The sequence below is a fragment of the Rhinopithecus roxellana genome, chromosome 7 (assembly GCF_007565055.1).
Source record: "Rhinopithecus roxellana isolate Shanxi Qingling chromosome 7, ASM756505v1, whole genome shotgun sequence".
Lineage (NCBI taxonomy): Eukaryota > Metazoa > Chordata > Mammalia > Primates > Cercopithecidae > Rhinopithecus > Rhinopithecus roxellana.
In genome coordinates this window covers 45,392,770-45,418,015 of record NC_044555.1, presented here as the reverse complement: position 1 = coordinate 45,418,015, position 25,246 = coordinate 45,392,770, and the positions used below count along the sequence as shown (strand labels likewise).

Below are 25,246 nucleotides of genomic sequence, written 5' to 3'. Positions count from 1 at the left end.
ACATATATAATATATATTATACATAATGGCATCACACTATTTGTAGTTGCAATTATAATTTGTTAAAATCATTAAAGTATCAAATATATAACTACATATTTACGATTATGTTATTTTTGACAAAGCTGTCAGGAAAATTTAATGGGGAAAGTGTGGTCATTTCAGCAAATGGTGCTTGGACAACTGAATGAACTTAAATCTCTATCCCATATCATATACAAAAAGTAACTCAAAATAGATCACAGACATAAGTGCACAAGGTAAAACTATTAAATGAAAACAGAGAAGTAAATCTTTATGATCTTGGATGAGACAATGTTTCCTTAGCAAAAACAAGACAGTAAAAGTAAAATATAAGCAACAACAACAACAACAAAAATGATGAATTTGTCAAAATTTTTAACTTACATACTTCAAAGCATACCCTCAAGAAAATAAAAAGACAACCCATAAAATGGTAAAACATAACAGACTTGTAATCAGAATATATAAGGAACTGTTAAAATTGAACAATAAAAATACAAATAACCCAACTTAAAGATGGACACAGGATCTGAAAAGACATTTCTCCAAAGAAGATACACAAATGGCCATAATCACATAAAGAGATGCTCAACATATTTAGCCATCAGAGAAATGTAAGTCACAACTACAATGAGAAACCACTTTATAGCCATTAGCATGACTGTAATCAAAAGGATAAATAACAACAAGCATTGGCTAGAAATTGGGGAAATCAGAACAATACTCATACACTGTTGGTGGGAATGTAAAATAGTGAAGCCAACTTGGAAAAGTCTCACGTTCCTCAAATTGTTAAATACAGAACAATCATGTAACTCTTCTACATATATATCCAAAAGACACAAAAACAGGTGTTCAAACAAATTTGTACACCGATGTTCATAGCAGCATTATGCATAATAGCCAAAAAGTGAAAACGACTCAAATGTCCATCAACTTATTAACGGGCGCACGCAATGTGCTTTTTATCCATACAATGGAATGCTATTCAATAAAACATGTGAAGTACTAATGCACGCTACAACATGGATGAAGCTCAAAAATGTGGTAACTAGAAGACACAAACCACAAAAGACCACATATTGTATGATTTTAGTTATATAAAATGTCTAGAATAGGTAAATCCACAGAGACGGAAAGTAAGTTGGTGTTTGTATAGTGCTGAGGGAGTGGGGGATGGGGAGTGACTGCTATTGGGTAGAGTTTACTTGTTGGGTGATGAAACATTCCAAACTTAAATTGTAGTGATGGTTGCACAATTCTGTGAATATACTAAAAGCCACCGCCTTATACACTTTAAATGAGCAAAGTTTACAGTATGTGAATTGTATCTTAGTAAAGATGTTAAAAAGACAATCGGGTGAAAATAGGAATTATGGTAACATTATAGTACTGTTTACAAAGAATTTCAAAATTTTGTTTGCTAAATAAAGGAAGGTGATAATAGATACAGGAGAAGAATGATGGATGGAAGCAGAAGACTAGAAGGCTCAAATTAATCAAATGTGAGTGTTTCTTAATCAATTTTGTTGGAATTCTTCAAAAGAAAAGAAACACATATTTTACAGTAAAAGATTAGACCAATGTCAACCTTTCAATATTTTTCAGCATCCATACCTGGGTAATAAAATCCACGTGAATCCTCATTTTTCCTTTTGCTGAATGAATGGAATATATGCAATGAAATCTGACTTCACTAAAATTTTCTGTAAACTTTCCCAAGCAAGTAATTCACAACTTCTGTTTTAAAATTCTGTTTACCCCTACACTCAGATTCCCAAAAAAATGTTGACATTTAACAATGCAATCGACATCCAATTTGCATTGTTTGTTCAAAATGAAAATTTTCCTGAGGGTCAAATATTCCCAAGAACAAACCAGATCAATAATTGAACATAACAAATAAGCAAGTCTGATTTACAAACAGAAACAATCTGAATGAAATATAACAAGTAGCAAAGATTATATTTTCCAGCCAAATATTTTGAAAGATTTTTTAAAATAAAATTCACCTTAATATTCAGAATTTCACTTGCATTTTTGTATCTACGAAACATATTTCTCAGCTGACAAAATAAAATATTTCGATTTAGGAAGACTTAATTCAACTTTTTACTTTAAATATACTATGTTAATTTTAAGTTATATAAACATGGCAAAAAAATACATCTATTTTTAAAGAATGCCTGTTTTGCCAGTGTTGACTTATTTGATATTAAAATAAAAGTTAAAATGACCACATAAAATATTGCAAGTATCATCAGCAACATTTAATAAAGCTTGGAGAAAATATTGACTATTTTTTTTTTTTTTTGCATTTTCTGGAGTGTATTACAAAGCACCCTGTTTTCTCTAGAGCTCTTATATCATATTTTTGTAAACCCAATGAAATTGTTCATTTGATCCCACGTGTATTGTGAGAGTCCTAAAAAAATATAGAAAACGAAAACTGGAATTGAATTCAAATAGTTTTCTTTCTATTATTTTCTCTTTTTGCATTCCCAACCCTCTAAAAAAAGTTATTACTCATCTAAAATTACTATTATATAAACTCCAAGAACACATAAGTTACGTTTCTAAAAGTACTGAGTTTATTTTAAAGCATAGCATCAAGTTTGAATCTCATGAAACAAAGCCATCTCTTCATTATGTGTTGATTTTGGCAAAAAGTACAGACCAGCATACAATAGATATATATGATAACGTAGTTTAAAGTAAGAGGTGTTTGCTTCTGGTAATAAAGTAGTATGAAACTTACTATATAAATCTGTGCAGTTATTTAGGCCATATTTCTTGTCTTTTTAGAAGTCTTCAGACTTAATATTTTAAAAGTTGCCCTTTTTATTTGATACTTCTACTTTTTGCTGGAATAGAGGCACAGAAAATATTCTCACTGCTGAGACTAATACACTCATACAATACATGGCTAAACTGAAATTAAAAGGTAAGATATCATAGGAATAGTAGCATTTACGATTGTGAGTTGTTTTAAACGGGCAGCACTGCTAAGATTTGTTTTAGCAAAAACTCAAGGGAAACCAATCTTGGGAAATGATCGCCAACCTGTTCAACCTGTTTTATAAGAGTTATTTAAAAGTCTCATCTCTTTGCTAGAGAATGCCGTTTTCAACTTACTTGGCATCCCACTTTCATGATATACATATGCATATTTCACTGAGGGAAGGAACTTGGATATATCATTCCATCATAGCTGTGTAGTTAAACAAGGAAATTGTCCACTGAATGAATCTATTGCTTTTGTGTGTGTAGAAAGATATCTATTCTGATCACTGAAATGTGCAATGAAAGGCTACATTTAGAAGCTCGGAAAATCTGTGGTTCAATACGTAGAAGTTTCATCTACAAAAGAATGGGAATGTTATAATTACCATAGGAAATTACAATGTTTAACATATCATAAACATTACCTGCAAGTACTTTTTAATCACAATAATATAGCATCAAAAAAGTACATATTCTTGTTCACCAAAATTAATGAGGCAACTTAGGAATGAAAGATAGGTTATTTCTCTTTCTCCTTTTTAATGTAGAGATGCAGATACACTTAAGTTGCCATAATAATGGCAAAAAAGGAGGGAAAGGTGTTTCTTTGTAAAATCAATGGTGTACACAGGATGCCTTGGCAGGTAACAACACTATTTCTATGATATCTGCTTACTAATATAATTTTATGTTAATATCCCATTCTCCTCACCATAATGTTCAAATTTTAATTTCATATTCGTTTTGAATGTTTGCATGTGAAAACACCAACTAATCTATTATTTCAACATTAAGCCTATTTCTTTTGAAGCAAAGCTGATTCTGCTATTTTAAAAAAGCAATGGAGACTCATTTTTCAGGATGTTTAAAGCACCGTGCTTAAGGTTCATGCTTGCTGCTTTGCTTGCACTTCTGCTTCCTGAAATGAAAAACAAACAAAAAAAGATAAGTTTAAACATCATAAAGCAGACATGCATGTGTATTTTAGTTAGACTACATTAGTTCCAACTACTAAGAATATATAAAAGCCCCCAGAAGAGATTTCTTAAAAAATTCTTAGTAGAAAAACTATATAATACAAACAGATTTCTAGAAACAGATATACTAAAAGACTACCTAATCATTCCTAATGATTTGGAATACTTCCATGAAAGCAAGTGATATACAGTTATAATTGATATTTTACTTAAAATAGTCAGCTAGTTTCCTTTTTGTGTGATTTTTCCTGAAAATTGAGTATATAAAAACATGGTCACTTAAGTTTAAAATTAGTTGAATTTTGGTTAATTGAGGTTTAAATTACTTAGAAAATGTGCTATCCATTAAAATATTGTAGTTTTCATGTTTTATGATAGTATACACCAAAAACTCAGGTTGTCTTCCTTCTCCTCTGGATAGTGAGGTACTCACCTCTAGCATAGGAATTCTGACCTACATGTGTGCTGTGGTGCTCAACATAATACTTGACATAAAATAAACTTCAAGGAAAGTTTGTTGAACTAAAGATGAGTGGCAAGACTGATTCCAGAAAAGGAAATATCAGACTTAAGTTGTCAAAATCAAGTGTGCTAGACAACATCATTCTAAACACCTGTCACTAAATCAATACTTGACAGTCTCAGGAGGACTGATACTGTACAAATGAGTCCCAGTATTACACCAAAAAGAAGGGAGAAAAGCTAAAAGAGACACTAGATTTTTACCCAAAAAAAAAAGGCAAAAGGAAAGGAAAGAAGAAAATAGGAAACAACACCAAAATTCATTCTTCATATCCTTTAAAAAAATAATGAAATATACTACTGACTCATTGATATGGTTTGGCTCTGTGTCCCCACCGAAATCCCATGGTTTGGCTCTGTGTCCCCACCGAAATCTCACGTCAAATTGCAATTGCCAGTGTTGGAGGAGCAGCCTGCTGGGAGGACATTTGATCATGAGGGTGGTTTCTAACGGTTCAGCATGATCTTCCTACTACTGTTTGTCTAAAGTGTGTAGCACCTCTCCCTCTCTCTCCTGCCACCATGTGAGGACGTGCTTCCTTCCCCTTCACTCTTTGCCATGATTGTAAGTTTACTGAGGCTTCCTGAGCCATGGCTCCTGTACAGTCTTTCTTTCTTTCTTCCTTTCTCTCTTTCTTTCTTTCTCTCTCTTTCTTTCTCTCTCTCTCTTTCTTTCTTTCTTTCTTTTTCTTTCTTTCTTTCTCTTTTTCGCTTTCGTCTTTCTTTCTTTTCCTTCCTTCCTTCCTTCCTTCCTTCCTTCCTTCCTTCCTTCCTTCCTTCCTTCCTCTTTCTTTCTTTCTTTCTCTTTTTCACTTTCGTCTGTCTTTCTTTCTTTCTTTCTTTCTTTCTTTCTTTCTTTCTTTCTTTCTTTCTTTCTTTCTTTCTTTCTTTCTTTCTTTCTCTTCTTTAGTTTTTCAAAATACCAACGTTTTCTTTCATTTTGTATTGTTTTCTTCATTTCCATTTGTAACTAGTATTTTGGATTAATACTAGTTACACGTATAGGGAAAGAAGTTCATTTCCCTAAAGTGACACACTGTCAATCTTTCCTATAATTTGTCATAAATTCTGCAGCTCTAAGTTATCATTTTTAATGGGAGAAATCACTAGCATAAAAATCCAAAACAAAATTCATTTCAAAATTCTTCATAATTTGTCTTTAGAATACATCAAAGTTATAGTAAATTATTTACCTTTCTAATCATATTTTTATATCAAATATGTGGATTTATCTGAACTCTTTATTAGTGCCTAAAAGGAAATTGTCAGTATTTATAGAATGAGTCATCTAATCAAACAGAGAGCTTTAGGAGCAAGCATATGATGTTCTCTTCTCTGTATTCCCAATGTAAACATCATTCCATAAAGGGACTGGTTTTAAATCAGATAATCCTGGGCTAAAATTTCAGTTTTACTACTAAATCATTATATATCGTTGGACAAATTACTTAAATTATCCTCTCTAAAGTGCCTCTAATTACATCTATCCTAAAGGGATGGTGGAAAGATAAAATGAGATGTACCTGAGGTGCCTATCTCAGTGCTTGGCCCATTATAAGCATCCATCCTTCTTTTCTGCTTTTCCGCTCTCTCTCTATTATTATTATTATTATTATTATTTTGCCTAGCAACTAAAATCAATACCACAGGTAAGTTTATGAACATGCAGTCTCTCTTGGAGATGTAGTAAAAATAGGATGAATTCAGTATAAATAGGATTGCTTCAAATCTCACACCAGAGACAGACTCCATAGCTCCTCCCTGGAGCAATTTAATTCAACTAAAGCTAACAAGGACATTTCTCGGACCCATACCCTTTATTTTTTCAACATAAGTGAACATGCCTTTGCCAACAGAGTCATTTTCCTTTCTGCACAAGCATCACCAAATATTTGTTTTGTAGTAAAAATATCAGTGATCTTATTTTATATCTCAAAACCATCATCTCCACTTTAAAGTAAGAAATACCAGTACTAAGAAACATTTCATATTGACAAAATTGAGTAAATCATAGTAAACAAATACATACCTTGTTTTAAACAATCAAATATAAAAAAGAATACAACAATTATTGGTCTTACAAAGAAGGATTCTTTGCTTTATGGAAATATTTGACACAGAGTACTTTTCAATATTAAGTTCTCCAGTGCATTGGTTTTCAATCATTTTTTAAATGTAAAGAGTATGTTTGATAATTATTTAAAAGTAGAGAATAGGAGACAATGCATATTAACTACCTTTCAGTCTCTTTCTTTGTCCTATCTATACATTTTAAATGTAACTAGAATATTAACCATACTTCCAAAATAATTCTGTAGCTCATTTACATATATGTTTTAACAAACTTTCATTTTCTTCATGACAGCCCAAGTTCATTCATTATATAAATGATTTTTGTTGACACTATCGTTGGATACTTAACTAGTCTCTAAAGTTCAGAATTAGACACAGTATAATACTTTGATTCATGTTTTATCCATAAAGTTCATTCAATGCATGAATTAATTTGGTTGAACCTCTTGTTAAATATGTTAAGCATTTAACTTGTTTTCAAAGTTTTAAGATTATAATGAACACTTTGATTCACGTTTTCATCCATGAAGCTTTTTCCACGTATATAATTATTTCACTTGATTATAATACCCAATGTGAAGCCACTGGGTGAAGGAGTAGCAATATTTTTTAGATTTTTGATACGTATTTGCCATTTTGGTTTTCAAAAAGGAGTACCAATTTATGCCAACACCAGTAACGTATTATAGCAACTGTTTCAATCCACCCTTCTCAGCACTATTATCATTTTGTTTTATTTTTGCTGATTTTACAGCTAAAAATTTTATCTCATTTTATCATATAACTTTTATTATCAATTCACTTTTTCAATGTGGGTTAACTAGTTGTCTTTCTTATTTAGTATACTTTCTGCTCATCTGGTTCTTTGTTGAAGGCTTATTGTCCTGTTAAAGGGGAAAACTCTAGAAATTGAGCTTAGGTATAAAAAAAAAATCATTCTGACATGAAATGGATCACTTCTAGTCTTGGAAAAACCTATTAAATACCAAAATTTAAAATCTCCCTATCACCAATACACACTTCATGTTCACTGTCAATGCCACACCTATTCTTGTTAATCCAATCTATCAGCTCCCTCTTGCCCATCCTTCATAACATTCACTATTCTTTTACTCTATTACTACCCCCAAGCTTAAGCAATGATGGAAGAAACATGATAACCAATATGTCTAGCTTCCTATGGGCTCATCAATTCTAACTACTGCTGGGCTCTGCTTAGCTGTTTTTTATTATTACTATTATATATGATCTTAGCCTATTCCCTAGCCAATTTTCAACTAAATCCATTCAATTCTCCTCAGGGATCTAATGTTTGAAATTTCTCCTCACTCCTTGCAGATAAATTTTCCTGCTGCCTTGTACTTTCAAATGTGACCTTTCCTAACCTTCCCACACGTTAAAATTTCTCTTTACTTTTATCCTTTTCTCCTAATTCCATCCATTCTAAGAACATCACATGCTCTTTCCAAGGCTACCTTCTTCCCTGGATTACTGACTTTTCTATTTCCTCCATGATCTTTGTTTCATTTCCCAATCACCAAGGTTAGAGATCCCATGGCTAGCTTTAATCCTGCTCAGTTCTTTACAGGCACAAGCAACTCATTAATTCCTAAATCCTGTAACATGTTTTGCTTTGTTTTTTGTTTGTTTGTTTTTTGGTGGGGGGGGGGGGTGGCTCCTAAATCCACCTTTTCCTTTCCACAACTGCTGTCCCATTTCAGGCCCTCTCAATCACTTTTCTGAACTCTTAGGGTATCCTCTAATGGGTCAGTGTATTTTTAACTCTTAATTTCTCCAATATTTTACAATCCACACAGCTGCCAAATTTATTTTCTTAAGACATAGATTAAATCGCATCTTGTTTTTTAACTTTTATTTTAGGTTTTGGGGTATATGTGCAGATTTGTTATAAAAATGGACAAAACTGGAAGCATTCCCCTTGAAAACTGGAATAAGACAAGGATGCCTTTTCTCACCACTCTTATTCGACACAGAATTCAAAGTCCTCGCTATAGCAATCAGGCAAGAGAAGTAAATCACATCTTAAAACACAGAGATGGTTATATAGTTATCTCTCCCCATTTCCCATCATGGTTTTTGGACACCTAGAGGATAAAGCTGAAACTACCTAACAGGGGAATCATAATCTCACCCCAACATACATAGCCAATCTCGCCTCCTAATACAGCCTCCTCTATTTAATATGTCTTATTCTGGAGCCATGCTGTACTACACTCTGCTCCGTGAACACGCCATCATGTGCAGCGACATCCCAATGGAATGATTTCTGTAACTGTTTCTATGAAAGATGCCTTAGTGTTCCGTCAATATTTTGGAATCCCCAACAGCTTAAATACTACTCCCTCCAAGAAATCATCCCCAACCTCTGAGTAGGAATGTATTATTATTTCCTCTGGACTCCTACAGCACATTATTCACACAAATCTTATAAAATTTACCACAAATTGTCTTTAATTATATTATTTGCAGTCTTATTTGTTTTGTAATTATTGTATACATGTCCTTCACTAGGTAATTAGCACTTTGAATGTAGGAACTAGGCAGTATTCTCTGTACTTGCCTTACTATTAATATCCAGTTAATGCTTGACACTCAACAAATACTTTTTGAATGAAGAAATTAATGAATTAATTCTAATTTTATTGAAAAAGGAGTCATCAGCCACAGAAAATACACTATCTGTTCTTTCATACTTCCTCTAATCTTCACTGAACTCAATGACAACTTGGGTCTTACTAACTTATTTTTTTTCCATAAGTTATTGGAGTACAGGTGGTATTTGGTTACATGAGTAAGTTATTTAGTGGTGATTTGTCAGATTTTGGTGCACCCATCACCCGAGCAGTATACACTGCACCATATTTGTAGTCTTTTATGCCTCACCCCCTCCCACACTTCCCCCCAAGTCCCCAAAGTCCACTGTATCATTCTTATGTCTTTGCATCCTCATAGCTTAGCTTCCACATATCAGTGAGAACATACAATGTTTGGTTTTCTATTCCTGAATTACTTCACTTAGAATAATAGCCTCCAATTTCATCCAGGTCACTGCAAATGCTGTTAATTCATTCCTTTTTATGGCTGCACAACATTCCATCACACACACACACACACACACACACAGACACACACACACACACACACACACATACATATATATATATATATATATATACCACAGTTTCTTTATCCACTTGTTGATTGATGGGCATTTGGGTTGGTTCCATGATTTTGCCATTGTACATTGTGCTGCTATAAATATGTGTGTGCCCGTGTCTTCTTCAAATAATGACTTATTTTCCTCTGGGTAGATACCCAGTAGTGGGACTGCTGGATCAAATGGAAGTTCTGCTGTTAGTTCTTTAAGGAATCTCCACACTGTTTTCCATAGTGGCTTTCCCTGTTCACCACATCCATGCCAACATCTGTTTCTTTATTTTTTTATTATGGCCATTCTTGCAGGAGTAAGGTGGTATCACATTGTGGTTTTGATTTGGATTTCCCTGATCATTAGTGATGTTGAGCATTTTTTCATGTGATTGTTGGTCATTGTATATCTTCTTTTGAGAATTGTCTATTCATGTCCTTAGCCCATTTTTTGATGGGATTGTTTGAATTTTTCTTACTGCTTTATGTTTCTTGTAGATTCTGGACATTAGTCTTTTGTCAGATGTATAGATTGTGAAGATTTTTTCCCATCCTGTGGGTTGTCTGTTTATTCTGCTGACTGTTCCTTCTGCCATACAAAAGTTCTTTAGTTTAGTTAGGTGCCAGCTATTTATCTTTGTTTTTATTGCACTTGCTTTTGGGATCTTGGTCATGAAATCCTTGCCTAAGCCAATGTCTAGAAGGGTTTTTCCGATGTTATCTTCTGTATATAATTTTTATAGTGTCAGGTCTTAAGTTTAAGTCTTTAATCCATCATGCATTGACTTTTGTATAAGGTGAGAGTTGAGGATCCAGTTTAATTCTCCTACATGTGGCCAGTCAATTATCCCAGCACCATTTGTTGAAAAGGGTGTCCTTTCCCCACTTTATGATTTTGTTTACTTTGTTCAAGATCAGTTGGCTGTAAGTATTTGAGTTTATTTCTGGGTTCTCTTTTCTGTTCCATTGGTCTATGTGCCTATTTTTATACCAGTATCACACTGTTTTGGTGACTATGGCCTTATAGTTTGAAATCACGTAGTGTGATGCCTCCAGATGTTTTTTTTCTTAGTCTTGCTTTGGCTATATGGGCTCCTTTTTGATTTCATAAGAATTTTGGGATTTTTTTTCTGTGAAGAATGATAGTGATATTTTAATGGGAATTGCATTGAATTTGTAGATTAGTTTTGGCAGTTTAGTCATTTTCACAATATTGATTGTATCCATCCATTAGCATGGGATGTGTTTCCATTTTTGTGTTATCTATGATTTCTTTTTGCAGTGTTTTGTAGTTTTCCTTGTAGAGGTCTTTCTACTCCTTGGTTAGGTATATTCCCAAGTGGTTTTTTTTGTTTGTTTGTTTGTTTGTTTGTTTGTTTTCAGCTACCATAAAAGGGGTTGAGTTCTTGATTTGATTCTCCACTTGGTCACTGTTGTTGATTTGTGTACATTAATCTTGTATCTGGAAATTTTGCTTAATTCTTTTACCAATTCTAAGAGCTTTCTGGAGGAGTCCTTAGGGTTTTCAAGATAAATGATCATATCATCAGCAAACAGTGACCAACTGACTTCCTCTTTACCAATTTGGATGCCCTTTATTTCTTTCTCTTGTCTGATTGCAATGACTAAGACTTCCAGTACTATGTTGAAGAGAAGTGGTGAGAGTGGGCATCCACGTCTTGCTCCAGTTCTCGGTGGGAATGCTTTCAACTTTTCCCCATTCCGTATTATGTTGGCTGTGGGTTTATCATAGGTGGCTTTTATTACATTAAGGTATGTCCCTTGTATGCCGATTTTGCTGAGAGTTTTAATCATAAAGTGATGCTGGATTTTGTTGAATGTTTTTTTCTGCATCTATTGAGCTGATTATGTAATTTTTTATTTTAATTCTGTTTATGTGGTGCATCACGTTTATTGACTTGTGTATGTTAAACCATTCATGCATCCCTGGTATGAAACCCATTTGATCATGGTGGATTATCTTTTTGATATTTTGTTGGATTCAGTTAACTAGTATTTTCTTAAGGATTTTAGCATTCATGTTCATCAAGGATATTGGTCTGTAATTTTCTTTTTTGGTTGTGTCCTTTCCTGGTTTTGTTATTAGGGTGATGCTGGCTTCATAGAATGAGTTAGGGAGGGTTCCTTCTTTCGTTATCTTGTGGAATAGAGTCCAAAATATCAGTATTAATTCTTTGAAAGTCTAGTAGAATTCTGCTGTGAATCCGTCTAATCCTGGACTTTTTTGTTGGTAATTTTTAAATTACCATTTCAATCTTGATGCCTGTTATTGGTCTTTTAAATGTATCTGATTCTTTCTGATTTAAGCTAGGAAAGTGGTATTTCTCCAGGAATTTATCCGTCTCTTCTAGGTTTTCTAGTTTATGTGCATAGAGGTGTTCATAGGAGCCTTGAATGATCTTTTGTATTTCAGTGGTGTCAGTTGTAATATTTCCTGTTTCATTTCTTAGTGAAGTTATTTGGATTTTCTTTATTCTTTTCTTGGTTACTCTTGCTAATGGTCTATCAATTTTATTTATCTTTTCAAAGAACCAGCTTTTTGTTTCATGTATCTTTTGTATTATTTTTGTTTCAATTTAATTTAGTTTTGTTCTGATCTTGGTTATTTCTTTCTTCTGCTGGGTTTGGGTTTGGTTTCTTCATGTTTTTCTAGTTCTTTGAAGTGTGATCTTAGATTGTTTGGGCTCTTTCAGACTTTTTGATGTAGGCATTTAGGGCTATAAACTTTCCTCTTAGCACTGCCTTTGCTGTATCCCAGATATTTTGATAGGTTGCATCATTATTGTCATTCAGTTCGAAGAATTTTTAAATTTCCATCTTGATTTCGTTTTTGACCCAATGCTCATTCAGGAGCAGGTTATTTAATTTCTATCTATTTGCATGGTTTTGAAGGTTCCTTTTGCAGTTGATTTCCAGTTTTATTCCACTGTGGTCTCAGAAAGTGCTTGATATAGTATCAATTTTCTTAAATTTATTGAGGCTAATTTTATGGCCTATCATATGGTCTATGTTGAAGAAAGTTCCATGTGCTGTTGAATAGAATGTGTATTCTGCAGTTGCATAAAATGTTCTGTATATATCTGTTAAGTCCATTTGTCCCAAGGTGTAGTTTAAATCCATTGTTTCTTTGTTGACTTTCTGCGTTGATGGCCTGTCTAGTGCTGTCATGGGATACTGAATTCCCCCACTATTATTATGTTGCTGTCTATCTCATTTCTTAGGTCTATTAGTAATTGTTTTATAAATTTGAGAGCTCCAGTGTTAGGTGCATATATGTTTAAGATTGTGATATTTTCCTGTTGGACAAGGTCTTTTACCATTACATAATGTCCCTCTTTGTCTCTTTTAACCACTGTTGCTTTAAGTTTGTTTTGTCTGATATAAGAATAGTTGCACCTGCTCTCATTTGGTGTCCATTTGCATGAAATGCCCTTTTCCATCCCTTTACTTTATGTGCATCCTTATGTGTTAGATAAGTATCCTGAAGGCAGCAGATTGTTGGTGAGTTCTTATCCATTCTGCAGTTCTGTATCTTTCAAGTGAAGCATTTAGGCCATTCACATTCAATGTTAACATTGAAATGTGAGGTACCATCGTATTCATTGTGCTCTTTGTTGCCTGTGTACTCTGGTTTTTTTCATTTTTTTTTCTTTTGCTTTCAAGCTTGCATTTTTGTTTTATAGGTCTTGTGTGATTTATGCCTTAAAGAGGGTCTGTTTTGATGTGTTTCCAGGATTCCTTTCAAGATTTAGAGCTCCTATAGTGGTGGCTTGGTAATGGCAAATTGTCTCAGCATTTGTTTGCCTGAAAAGAGTTGAATCTTTCCTTCATATATGATGCTTAGTTTCACTGGATACAAAATTGTTGACTGATAATCATTTTGTTTAAGGAGGCTGAAGATAGGGCCCTAATCCCTTCTAGCTTGTAGGGTTTCTGCTGAGAAACCTGCAGTTAATCTGATAGGTTTTCCTTTATAGGTTACCTAGTGCTTCTGTCTCACAGTTCTTAAGATTCTTTCCTTTGTCTTAACCTTAGATAACCTGATGACAATGTGCCTAAGGCGAAGATCTTTTTGCAATGGATTTCCCAGGTGTTCTTTGTGCTTCTTGTATTTGGATGTATATGTCTCTAGCTAGGCCAGGGAAGTTTTCCTTGATTATTCCCCCAAATATGATTTTAGGATTCTCTTCTTCCTCCTCAGGAATTCCAATTATTCTTAGGTTTGGTCGTTTAACATAATCTCAGACTTCTTGGAGGCTTTGTTCATATTTTCTTATTCTCTTTCCTTTATCTTTGTTGGATTGGGTTAATTCAAAGACCTTGTCTTAGAGTTCTGAATTTCTTTCTTCTACTTGTTCAATTCTATTGCTGAGACTTCTCAAAGAATTTCATGTTTCTAGAAGTGGGTCCAAAGTTTCCTGAATTTTTGATTGCTTTTTTCTTTAAACTGTTTATTTCATTGAATATTTCTCCCTTTATTTCTTGTATCATTTTTTTGGATTTCCCTGCTTTGGGCTTTGCCTTTCTCTGTCCCCTCCTTGATTAGCTTAATAACTAACCCCCTGAATTGTTTTTCAGGTAAATCAGGGATTTCTTCTTGGTTTGGATCACTGCTGGTGAACTAGTGTGATTTTTTGCAGATGTTGAAGGGCATTGCTTTGTCCTATTATCAGAGTTGGTTTTCTGGTTCCTTCTCACTTGGGTAGACTCTGTCAGAGGGAAGGTCTAAGGCTGAAGGCTGTTGTTCAGATTATTTTGTCCCATGGGGTGCTCCCTTGATGTAGTACTCTCCCCCTTTTCCTATGAATGTGGCTTCCTGTGAGCCACACTGCAGTGATTGTTGTCTCTCTTCTGGGTCTAGCTACCCAGCGAGTCTACCTAGCTCTGGGCTGGTACTGGGGGTTGTCTGCACGGAGTCGTGTGATGTGAACCATCTATGGGTCTCTCAGTCATGCATACCAGCGCCTGGTCCGGTGGAGGTGGAGGCGGGTGCAATGGACTAGGTGAGGGTCCTTAGCTTTGGTGGTTTAATGCTCTATTTTTATGCTGGTTGGCCAGGAGGTGGCGCTTTCCAGAAACCATTAGCTGTAGTATTGTGGAGAGGGACCGGCAGTGGGCAGGGCCCTAGAACTCCCAAGATTATATGCCCTTTGTCTTCTACTACCAGGGTGGAAAGGGAAGGACCATCAGGTGGGGGCGGGGCTGGGCATGTCTGAGCTCAGACTCTCCTCGGATGGGTCTTGCTGTGGCTGCTGTGAGGGGTGGGGGTGAGATTCCCAGGTCACTGGAGTTCTATACCTAGGAGGATTAGGGCTTCCTCTGCTGAGTCATGCAGATTGTCAGGGAAGTCTTGGAAAGTCAACAGTCACAGGCCTCACCCAGCTACCAGGCAAACCGAAAGGTTGGTCTCACACCCACCAAGCCCCCCTCCAACAGCCTTGAGTCTGTTTCCAGGTGGAGGGCAAAAGGGGCTTAAAAATTCCCCAAAGGTTATCCAACTCCCAGCTGTGGAATAAAAAGGGCTTTAGTTCTTCTCTTGCCTGTGAAGTCTGTAAGTGGGATTTGCACCCTCCCCCCAGTTCTGGCCAGGAGGCTTCTTGTCCCGTTCAAATTGTTACAAAATTTGGCTAGAGAATTTCTTCTTTCCGTGGTGTTTTAATGCCTGCTCCTCTGGCCACACTCCCGATGGATCCCTGTGGTGCCAGGCAGAAATGAGCTGCTTGGGGACCCAGCGAGATCCCAGGGCCTTCCTATTGTTTCCTCTACCCCTGTATTTTGCTGGGCTCTCTAACTTGACTCAGCTCCAGGTAAAGTTGGAAACTTCTCCCGCAAACAGACCTTCAGTTTCTCCAGTGAGGGTATGTGTTCAGGAGAGGAGGGTCTCCCTTTTCCACTTCCTCACTTGGGGCACTCACTGTATTTGGGGTGTCTCCTGAGCCCTACAGGAACAGACTGCTTCCTTGAGATGGTCTGTGGGTCCTCTCAGGATTACTGGTTTGTTCTTGCAGTCTATCTAGGGCTGAAATTCACAATGCAAGCCTCCAGATGCTGCTCTGTCTGGATTGCAGATGCTGCAATCTAGTCCTCTTACTATCTTATTTAAAGAAAAGTGTCTTCCCTCACTTTTCTTATGGCTCAAATTACACAAAGCCTAAAATATAACATTTTATCCATGAGAAAAGAAAGTTCGGCAAGAAAACCATTTCACAATGATATAAACATAGTACTAGTAAATGTTTGTCTAATGAAAACAGACAGTAACACAGACTTTTAAAATAGGAGAGGGAATTAGAGTTCAAAGAATGTCTAACATACAATTAGTTGCTAAGAGCAAAACATAAAATGACACAGCAACATAAAATGATTGAGGCAGTTTGTATGAAGAACTACTATAAAAGGCAAAGGTATGTTTAAAGTTGGTAGTTTGGGGACATCTCATTAGATAGACAATTTTATTGTTGCTTCCTTTATTTGGTCTGTCCTGAAAATGCTGCTACTTAAAAAAATTAATTTGTGTTGGCAGGAAAAAAGCCTCAAATTTGGCGAGCAATTTAGTGACCAGTTTTGCAATGCAGATGCTCTTAATTAACTTGAATGGATGACTCTATCATTTGCTCTCACCCAAAGACAATAAATGCTGCCAAGGAGATTACCATGAACTAAGATGCTTACTGTCGTTGTAGAACCATGCAGGACGGCTGGAATAATGAAGGCTTTAAAATTGCTAAGCACTTATTTGTGAGTAGGTCAATGAGAAATTTGCTCCGGTGGTCAGCTTGATGGGGAAATCACTCTACCTACCTGCTAAACACACAGTTTATGCATTTGGTTATGCACATCTTTCTGCCCTAACAGGAATTAAGTGGATGCAGAGAAGGTACTTTTTGCTGTAAAAGACTGTCTCTGACTTAATTTGAATACTTAACAAAAGTGAAAATCTTACTGACTAAAAAATCTCAGCAGCAATAACATGATCTATAAAGCAGGAAAAAAGGGTATCATACCTTTGAACCAGGTGGGGCTGTCAAGCCTAAGAAGGCATACACTGCGTTATTTTCTCTGGCTTCAAAGAAGGCATCATAGTCCTTGATGAAAAGAAGGTAAGATGAATTAACAATATGCAACCAATAAAAGAAAAAAAGGAGATTTATTCGACCGAGTGCAGTGGTTCACGCCTGTAATCCCAGCACTTTGGGAGGCCGAGGCAGGCGGATCACCTGAGGTCGGGAGTTTGAGACCAGCCTGACCAACATGGAGAAACCCCGTCTCTACTAAAAATACCAAAATTAGCCTGGTGTAGTGGCACACGCCTGTAATCCCAGCTACTCAGGAAGCTGAGGCAGGAGAATCGCTTGAACCTGGGAGGCGGAGGTTGCAGTGAGCCGAGATCACGCCACTGCACTCCAGCCTGGGCAACAAGAGCAAAACTCTGTCTCACAAAAAAAAAAAAAAAAAAAAAAAAAAAAAAAAAGAGAGAGAGAGAGAGATTTATTCAGAATGACCTGACTAGTCGACAGAATCATCTGCTTCCTTAGGGACAGGCAGACTACCTTCCATAATACTAGAATTTTGGAAGGAGTAAGGAGTAATAAAGAGGCAAGGCTTCCGAATCTTATTTAATATAGGTTGAAAAGTAGGTATTCTATGGCACAAAATCTGCAGAACGGTTTATTCCACATCACATCAAATTTAAATCTGCCTGCAGCTTCTTCCACCATGCAAAACAGCCACCTATTTCCCAGTAAGAAGATGCTTATTTCTGGTCAGATACTGTTGTTTCCATTCACCATATTTATATTCCATTATTCATTTAGGTTGAGATTTTCTCAGAGCCCACACTAGACTAGGTATTAGCTAGACATGCCCAAGGCCAGAAGAACAGTTAATCTTTGCTGTGTTTTGGGAAAGGCAATGAGATGTCCATGATGCATGACCAGAAGAGCAACCAAACAGTAAGAGGTTTCAATCTGGGGAATGCAAGATAATCTTCACATGACTAAATTTGGTTGAGATACCTACTGTCATCTTGTAAGCCACAAAACATTCTCAAAAAGTAAGAAATAAACTTGCCCAAATTTGGCTGTGATGCATAATCAATAGCAAACATATTTAGAAAATGTAGCCATTGTCTACATCCAGCCTTTGAGTGGATGCAAAGGACAAATGACTATAAGCAAGCGATATGACTATATATATGCAGGTTTGGAGGCAGAGGTGAAAATAATGGATAGATTTGGGGCAATCTATTTCAATAAACAAGAATTTACATTGTTTTCTTACCCCGCGATACTGGCTTTCATTGAAAATCTGAGGTGGCAGGGGATACCCTGTGGCTGGTCGACTATTTTCAGGTACATTTTCTCTCATCCACTTCCGATTCTCTTCATTGGCTGCAATATCTTTTTCCTCAAATCCTATTTTGTTGGCTTCTAGGAAACCAAGTACATCTTGCTGTTTCTTCTTAATCTAGGACCCAAAGAACAAGAAACCGTATTTTCCAATATTCGACAAAAGTCAAATGTCTGTGAGCTGGCAGAAATGAATTCAGACAGAACAAAGATTGTGGTTTCACAGAAGTTATATGATTTTCCCTCTTTATTATTGTATTGTTAATAATGCCTCAGAAGTGTACTGAAGAGCTTTTGGTCCACAGGTCCTTTTATCAAGGACTTTCTCTTTTTCTTTCCATCGAAAATTCTCATTATTTAATGATGTGCATGCAAAACTAACTGATGCATATCAGTACCTAAAAATGCAGTTAACCCCAAATTGTGTGTAGTGAAAAGTTATGTTTTCTGATACTCTACAAGCCTCTCTTAGTTTCAGCCTTTCTAGAAAGTTTTTCCAAATGACACAAGTCTGCTTCCCATCTTAACAAGAATAGTATACGCAATAGAAATGAATCTTTCCTTGACAAACTGCACAAGCTTCAAGAGTCATTCAAGCCTCAATTTTCATTGTTCAAAACAGAAACTGAACAAGAAGATATTAGCCAATCCTACAAACTATAAAGTTTGCAATATATCTGTACCATTCATTAGCCCTTATCATGAGCGGCTAAGGTGTCTTTTATGTGTATCATGTATTAGCTTAGTGAAAAAGTAATTGCAGTTTTGGTCATTACCTTCAATGGCAATTACCTTTGCACTAACCTAATACATTCATCTAGATAACCAGGTAGAGATGACACATGTATTCTGTCTCCTTATCACAGCTAGGAGAGAGCTTTGAAAACAGTAAAATTAATACTATTCAGTTAAGTTTCTCTTCTGATATGCATTTCTTTTGGAACCTGAATTCACACATCAATGGTAATTAACCCATATTTAAAACCATAACTTAACATTTCTGAGCTACAGGACCGTAATCAATAAGCAAGTTTCTTCATGGAATCACACTAAAAAGACACATGGAATATTGCCATCAAAAAATAAAATAAAATAAATCTGTCCTGCCAATGAGAATAAAAATGCAAAATAAGAAACTCACGTACAGTCAAGTTCCTCTCTGGATTTACACACCTCCATCTACTCCCACATACATGCATATATGCATAAAGGTTGTGTTTTTGTCTTTCTAAGTTGCTTGTGATTGTGATTCAATAATTTTCTCTATTATCACATAACCTCAGGAAAATAATTCTCAATTTTTCCCAACAGAAACTGAAAGTTTTAAATGCTATTTACTGAATGTCCCTCTTTAAAGATCAGTTAGAATCTAGCAAAACTTGCTACACAGTAATTTTTCTACTGAGAATTCTGTTTTTTAATTGCCTTATAAAATCAAACTTTCATTCCTAAATATAACATATGCCCTCTTTTGAACTGAGAAAAATCAATGTAAAACTCAATAAATACGAGTGTCTAGTGGATTAATGCACTTGAGGAAAGGTTCCATTAAATCAATGGTTTTGGCCTCTGAAATACAGTAGGTGGGTTTAGTCAATGTCAAGTGTGTCAAATAATTTGTCGATCATTAGCATATTTACAAATTTGAGTAGATATAAAGATGTCCCATTAAGATTGTACTTTGAAGGCTGGGCACGGTGGCTCACATCTGTAATCCCAGCATTTTGGGAAGCTGAAGTAGGAGGACTGCTTGAGCCCAGGAATTCGAGACTGGCCTGGGCAACATGTGAAAACCCTATACTTTAAGGGAACTTGCATTCCAACAGATTTTTTTTTTTTTTTGAATGAGTGAAGAGACATGCTAAGAATTTTACATACATGACCCTAGCAGAATGTCATCAGTCACATTTGCATGAGCAGAGGACCTTTAAGAAAATTATTTTTTGAGGCTTTTCCTACCTTATTGAATGCTTACTTTGTTGAGAACGTGACTCACTGTGCTAAGTTAAAACAGTCGCCAGGCTTGGTATCACTAGGCATGATAGTGTACCTTCACTGAAGTAATTACTCTCCATCCATCAGTTGGAGAGTAATGACCAAGTATTTCGCCCATGCCCTGAGATTGCCTGATGACAAGTACACACACCTACTAGTGTGTTTCACGTCTCCATAAAGTTGAACAGAATGGGCCGTAATCACACATTGCTAATAGGTTCTGCCATGTCAAACATGAACTTTTGTTCACCTTTCAATCTTCATGGAAAGTTAAAAAAAATATTGTTTCCTAACTTGATCAAATTTTCATGTCCAAAATTTCACATATGAAGTTTATTTCCAAGAAGGAATCTATTCCTTTAATTTTTTTTCTTCAAAAATAGAGTCTTGCTCTGTCACCCAGACTGGAGTGCAGTCGCGTGATCTTGCCTCACTGCAGCTTCAAACTTCTGTGCTCAAGTGGAGATTTCTAATATATAAATAATTATTGCTTTTTTTTTTTTTTTTTTTTTTTTTGAGACTGAGTTTAGCTCTGTCACCCAGGCTGGAATGCAGTGGCGTGATCTCGGCTCACTGCAACCTCTGCCTCCTGGGTTCAAACGATTCTTCTGCCTCAGCCTCCTGAGTAGCTGGGATTACAGGCGCATACGATCACACCCGGCTAATTTTTGTACTTTTAGTAGAGATGGGGTTTCACCATATTGGTCAGGCTGGTCTCGAACTCCTGACCTCATGATCCGTCCAACTCAGCCTCCCAAAGTGCTGGGATTACAGGCGTGAGCCACTGCACCCAGCCAATTATTGCCTTTCTTATACACCTATAGGCACATGTTCACTCTAACACACCCTCATAAGGGAGTATCTGGTGATGGTCATTTCCTAATTTCCCTAATAGGACTTAAAATAAAGGGACACAGTGAACACATGAAACTGCAAACCATATATTGCCAGAACCAAGAGGAATAGGTGTCACAAGGGTTCATTTAGAAATAAAATTTAAATTTCTTCCAGGATAAAAATGACTTTGGAGTTAAAAGGCTATTGATACCCTTTTCAGCAAATAAATGCATTTGCAAGGGGACAATGCACTGTCCAGGAATTTAAATAAATATTTTTCAAATAGTAAACCACAACCCTCACCTCTACCCAAAGAATTCCAAGACATTTCTGCCCGCATGTTACATTTTTGAGATTCAGGATATTCTTCTCTCCAAAGACACAGAGCAGGTAATTAAACAATTGTTTCCTGGAGTAAACAGTTGTCTTCCCACAAGCCTTAGCAGGCTCCCTTTCTGTCATGCTAAGGGTCAAGTTTCTTTCAAAGACAGGGGAGTGACAACGTTTCTGCTTTAGAAGATGCCAGTGTGAATGTTGCAAATACCAAAGAATGATCAAAACTTCACCAATCATGCTTCCAATGGGAAAATACCCTTTTTATAAAAGAAAGTGTCAACCTTCCAAAAAAAAAAAAAATCCGTTTAATCAAAGTGGGAATTTTGCCTTTTTTAATGATCAAACTCTATCACACTTTCTCTACTAACAGTTAATTAACATTGACAGAAGTTCTTGACTACGATGTGCTAAAATATAAAATGATTGTCAGAAGTTATTCAACAATATTTCTTGAGTGTCTCTTAAGTGACTCTCAATGAACTTTGTTAGACTCTCTAAACTAGCTAAAGATAAATAGCCGTGATCCCTTCCTAACATTACAATCTACTGGGAGAGATTAGAAATACATGTATTTAAAAGTTCAATTACAATACGTTATTTAAATAAGAAGCTAAGACAGCAATACAAGGTGGTTAGGTGAGAGGAGCCAAGAGAAAGGCAACACCAGTGAGAGAAGAAAGAACAAGCATTTATTGCTATTAGCAATGCCACTTAGACTAAGCTTAATAAGGATAGCACAAATGTTAGATTTTTAATCCTTTTATACTGCATACAGTCTATAGTTCTGGTGAAAGGATGATATGCTTAACAAAATTTAATATAACTGGCCAACGGTAAAAACTGAGCTCACAAAGTTGACAGCATATTGAACTAGAACAATGAAGGTACAGTATTGCAAAATAAACTTGGAAACTTTCTAAATGGATACTCACAATTTCTCCTACTAAATTATTACATATAATTGAATTATATAAATAAATCATGGTTTGTATGTGTATTTATTTGTTTTTTTCAAACAGATTAAAATTTTTGACTCAGTCAACATCCTCAAAGAGAAATTCAGATACAGAGTCTCTCTCCATTTGGCTCCATTTATTTCAAATGCTACCCCAGGAAGGGACACTCTTCATTTTAGAAAAGTAATGAGCCTGGGCTTGGCCCGGTGGCTCACGCCTGTAATCCCAGCCCTTTGGGAGGCCAAGGCGGGCAGATAACAAGGTCAGGACTTTGGAGACCATTCTGACTAACAAGGTGAAACCCCGTCTCTACTAAAAATACAAAAAATTAGCCGGGCGTGGTGGCAGGCGCCTGTAGTCCCAGCTACTCAGGCGGCTGAGGCAGAATGGCATGAACCCTGGAGGCGGAGCTTGCAGTGAGCAGAGATTGCGCCACTGCACTGCAGCCTGGGTGGCAGAGCAAGACTCCATCTCAAAAAAAAAAAAGAAAAAAAAAAGAAAGAAAAGTAATGAGCCTGTCTCTGTCTAGTCTGTGTCAAATGATTTAAAAGTGGAGTGGACGAGGAGTGAACAAATAGCATTTAAAGCTGCCAATTCAGTCTTTTACTAAATTACTTACAAAATACCTAAAGGGAACATCAAATCTGAAACCCCAGTTAGTCAGTTTGGCAATAAACGAGTGCAGTATTACCACTGTGTAGTCTTTCAGTAACCAAACAGATCTGTGTCCATTTTTAAATGAATACTCCCATGTCTTCCTAAACCATTGGCTTCCTTTTTTTTTTTTTTTTTTTTTTTAGACAGAATCTCACTCTGTCGCCCAGGCTGGAGTGCAGTGGCATGATCTCAGATCACTGCAAGCTCTGCCTCCCGGGTTCACGCCATTCTCTCACCTCAGCCTCCTGAGTAGCTGGGACTACAGGCCTCCACCACCATGCCCGGTTAATTTTGTTTTTGTATTTTTAGTAGAGAAAGGGTTTCACCATGTTAGCCAGGATGGTCTCAATCTCCTGACCTCGTGATCTGCCTACTTTGGCCTCCCAAAGTGCTGGGATTACAGGCGTGAAACACCATGTCCGGCCATCATTGGCTTCTTCTTGATCAATTTCAGGGTATAACCACAGCAAGAGACACTTTTTTTTTCAGCTTGTCTGTTTGTAATATTTTCAAAAGTGGTTTGATCACAATCTGACATGTGAAACCTGTAATTCATATCTCTTTACCAACAAGAAACGAGTCTTGGTTAAAATGTCTAATAAGAATTTTCTTATTCTCTCACTTCCACCCCTGGCTCCCTACAGTTCTCATGACAGATGTTCCAAGACATTAAAGCATAATCTAAGATTTCCTATTTTATCCCTGCTAAAAGAAAAAGAAGATCACTTCCAAGATGGCCAAATAGGAATACCTCTGGTCTACAACTCCCAGTGAGATCGATGCAGAAGACAGGTGATTTCTGCATTTCCAATGGAGATGCCTGGTTCATCTCACTGGGGCTGGTTGGACAGTGGGTGTAGCCCACAGAGGGCAAGCCGAAGCAGAGCAGGGTGTTGTCTCACCGGGGAAGTGCAAGGGATCATAGGATTTCTCTTTCCTAGCCAAGAAAAGCTGTGAATGACTGTACCTGGAGGAGCAGTACACTCCTGCCCAAATACTGCACTTTTCCCAGTGTCTTAGCAACCGGCAGACCAGGAGATCTCCTCCCGTGCCTGGCTTGGCGGGTCCCACGCCCATAGAGCCTTGCTCACTGCTAGTGCAGCAGTCTGAGATTGACCTGGGACATGGGAGCTTGGTGGGGGGAGGGACGTCTGCCGTTGTTGAGGACTGAGTAGGCAGTTCCATGCACACAGTGTAAACAAAGTGGCAGGGAAGCTCGAACTGGGCAGAGCCCATCCCAGCTCAGCAAGGCCTACTGCCTCTCTAGACTCCACCTATGGGGGCAGGGTATATCTGAACAAAAGGCAGCTGACACCTTCTCTGGACTTAAAGTTCACTGCCTGACAGCTCGGAAGAGATCAGTGGTTCACCCGGAATGGCATTCAAGCTCCGATAACAGGCAGACTGCCTCCTCAAGTGGGTCCCTGACCCTCGTGTAGCCTGACTGGGAGACAACTCCCAGTAGGGGCCAACAGACACTTCATACAGGCAGGTGGCCCTCTGGGACAAAGCTTCCAGAGGAAGGATCAGGCAGCAATATTTGCTATTCTGCAGCCTCCACTGGTGATACTCAGGCAAACAGGGTCCAGAGTGGACCTCCAGCAAACACCAACAGACCTGCAGCTGAGGGACCTGTTAGAAAGAAACCTAACAAACAGAAAGGAATAGCATCAACATCAACAAAAAGGACATCCACACCAAAACCCCATCTGTAGAACAGCAACATCAAAGACCAAAGGTAGATAAATCCACAAAGATGGGGAGAAACCAGAGCAGAAAGAGGGAAAATTCCAAAAACAAGAACGTCTCTTCTCCAAAGGAACACAACACCACGCCAGCAAGGGAACAAAACTGGATGGAAAATGAGTTTGATGAGTTGACAGAAACAGGCTTCAGAAGGTCTGTAATAACAAACTTCTCTGAGCTAAAGGAGCATGTTCTAACCCATTGTAAGAAGGCTAAAAACCTTGACAAAAGGTTAGACGAATGGCTAAGTAGAATAACCAGGGTAGAGAAGAGCTTAAATGACTAGATGGAGCTGAAAACCACAGTACAAGAACTTCGTGAAGCATACACAAGCTTCAGTGGCTTGATTCAATCAAGCAGAAGGAAAGGATACCAGTGATTGAAGATCAAATTAATGAAATAAAGTAAGAAGACAAGATTAGAGAAAAAAAGAGTGATAGGAAATGAAGAAAGCCTCCAAGAAATATGGGACTATGTGAAAAGGCCAAATCTATGTTTGATTGGTGTACCTGAAAGTGATAGTGAGAATGGAACCAAGTTAGAAAACACTCTTCAGGATATTATCCAAAAGAACTTCCCCAAC

At 36.9% G+C, this 25,246-nt stretch overlaps 1 protein-coding gene across 1 annotated transcript in view; it reads right to left on the bottom strand.

Moving 5' to 3' along the window:
• Positions 1 to 2,596: 2,596 nt before the first annotated feature.
• SH3BGRL (SH3 domain binding glutamate rich protein like) overlaps positions 2,597 to 25,246 on the bottom strand; it is a 124,728-nt gene continuing 102,078 nt past the window's right edge. The window contains exons 2-4 of the mRNA XM_030933678.1: positions 18,069 to 18,254; positions 16,793 to 16,873; positions 2,597 to 3,946 (exon numbers count right to left, since the gene is read on the bottom strand). Coding sequence (XP_030789538.1) covers positions 3,914 to 3,946; positions 16,793 to 16,873; positions 18,069 to 18,254 — 300 coding nt within the window. The 3' untranslated portion in view covers positions 2,597 to 3,913. The remainder of the gene's footprint in view (positions 3,947 to 16,792; positions 16,874 to 18,068; positions 18,255 to 25,246) is intronic.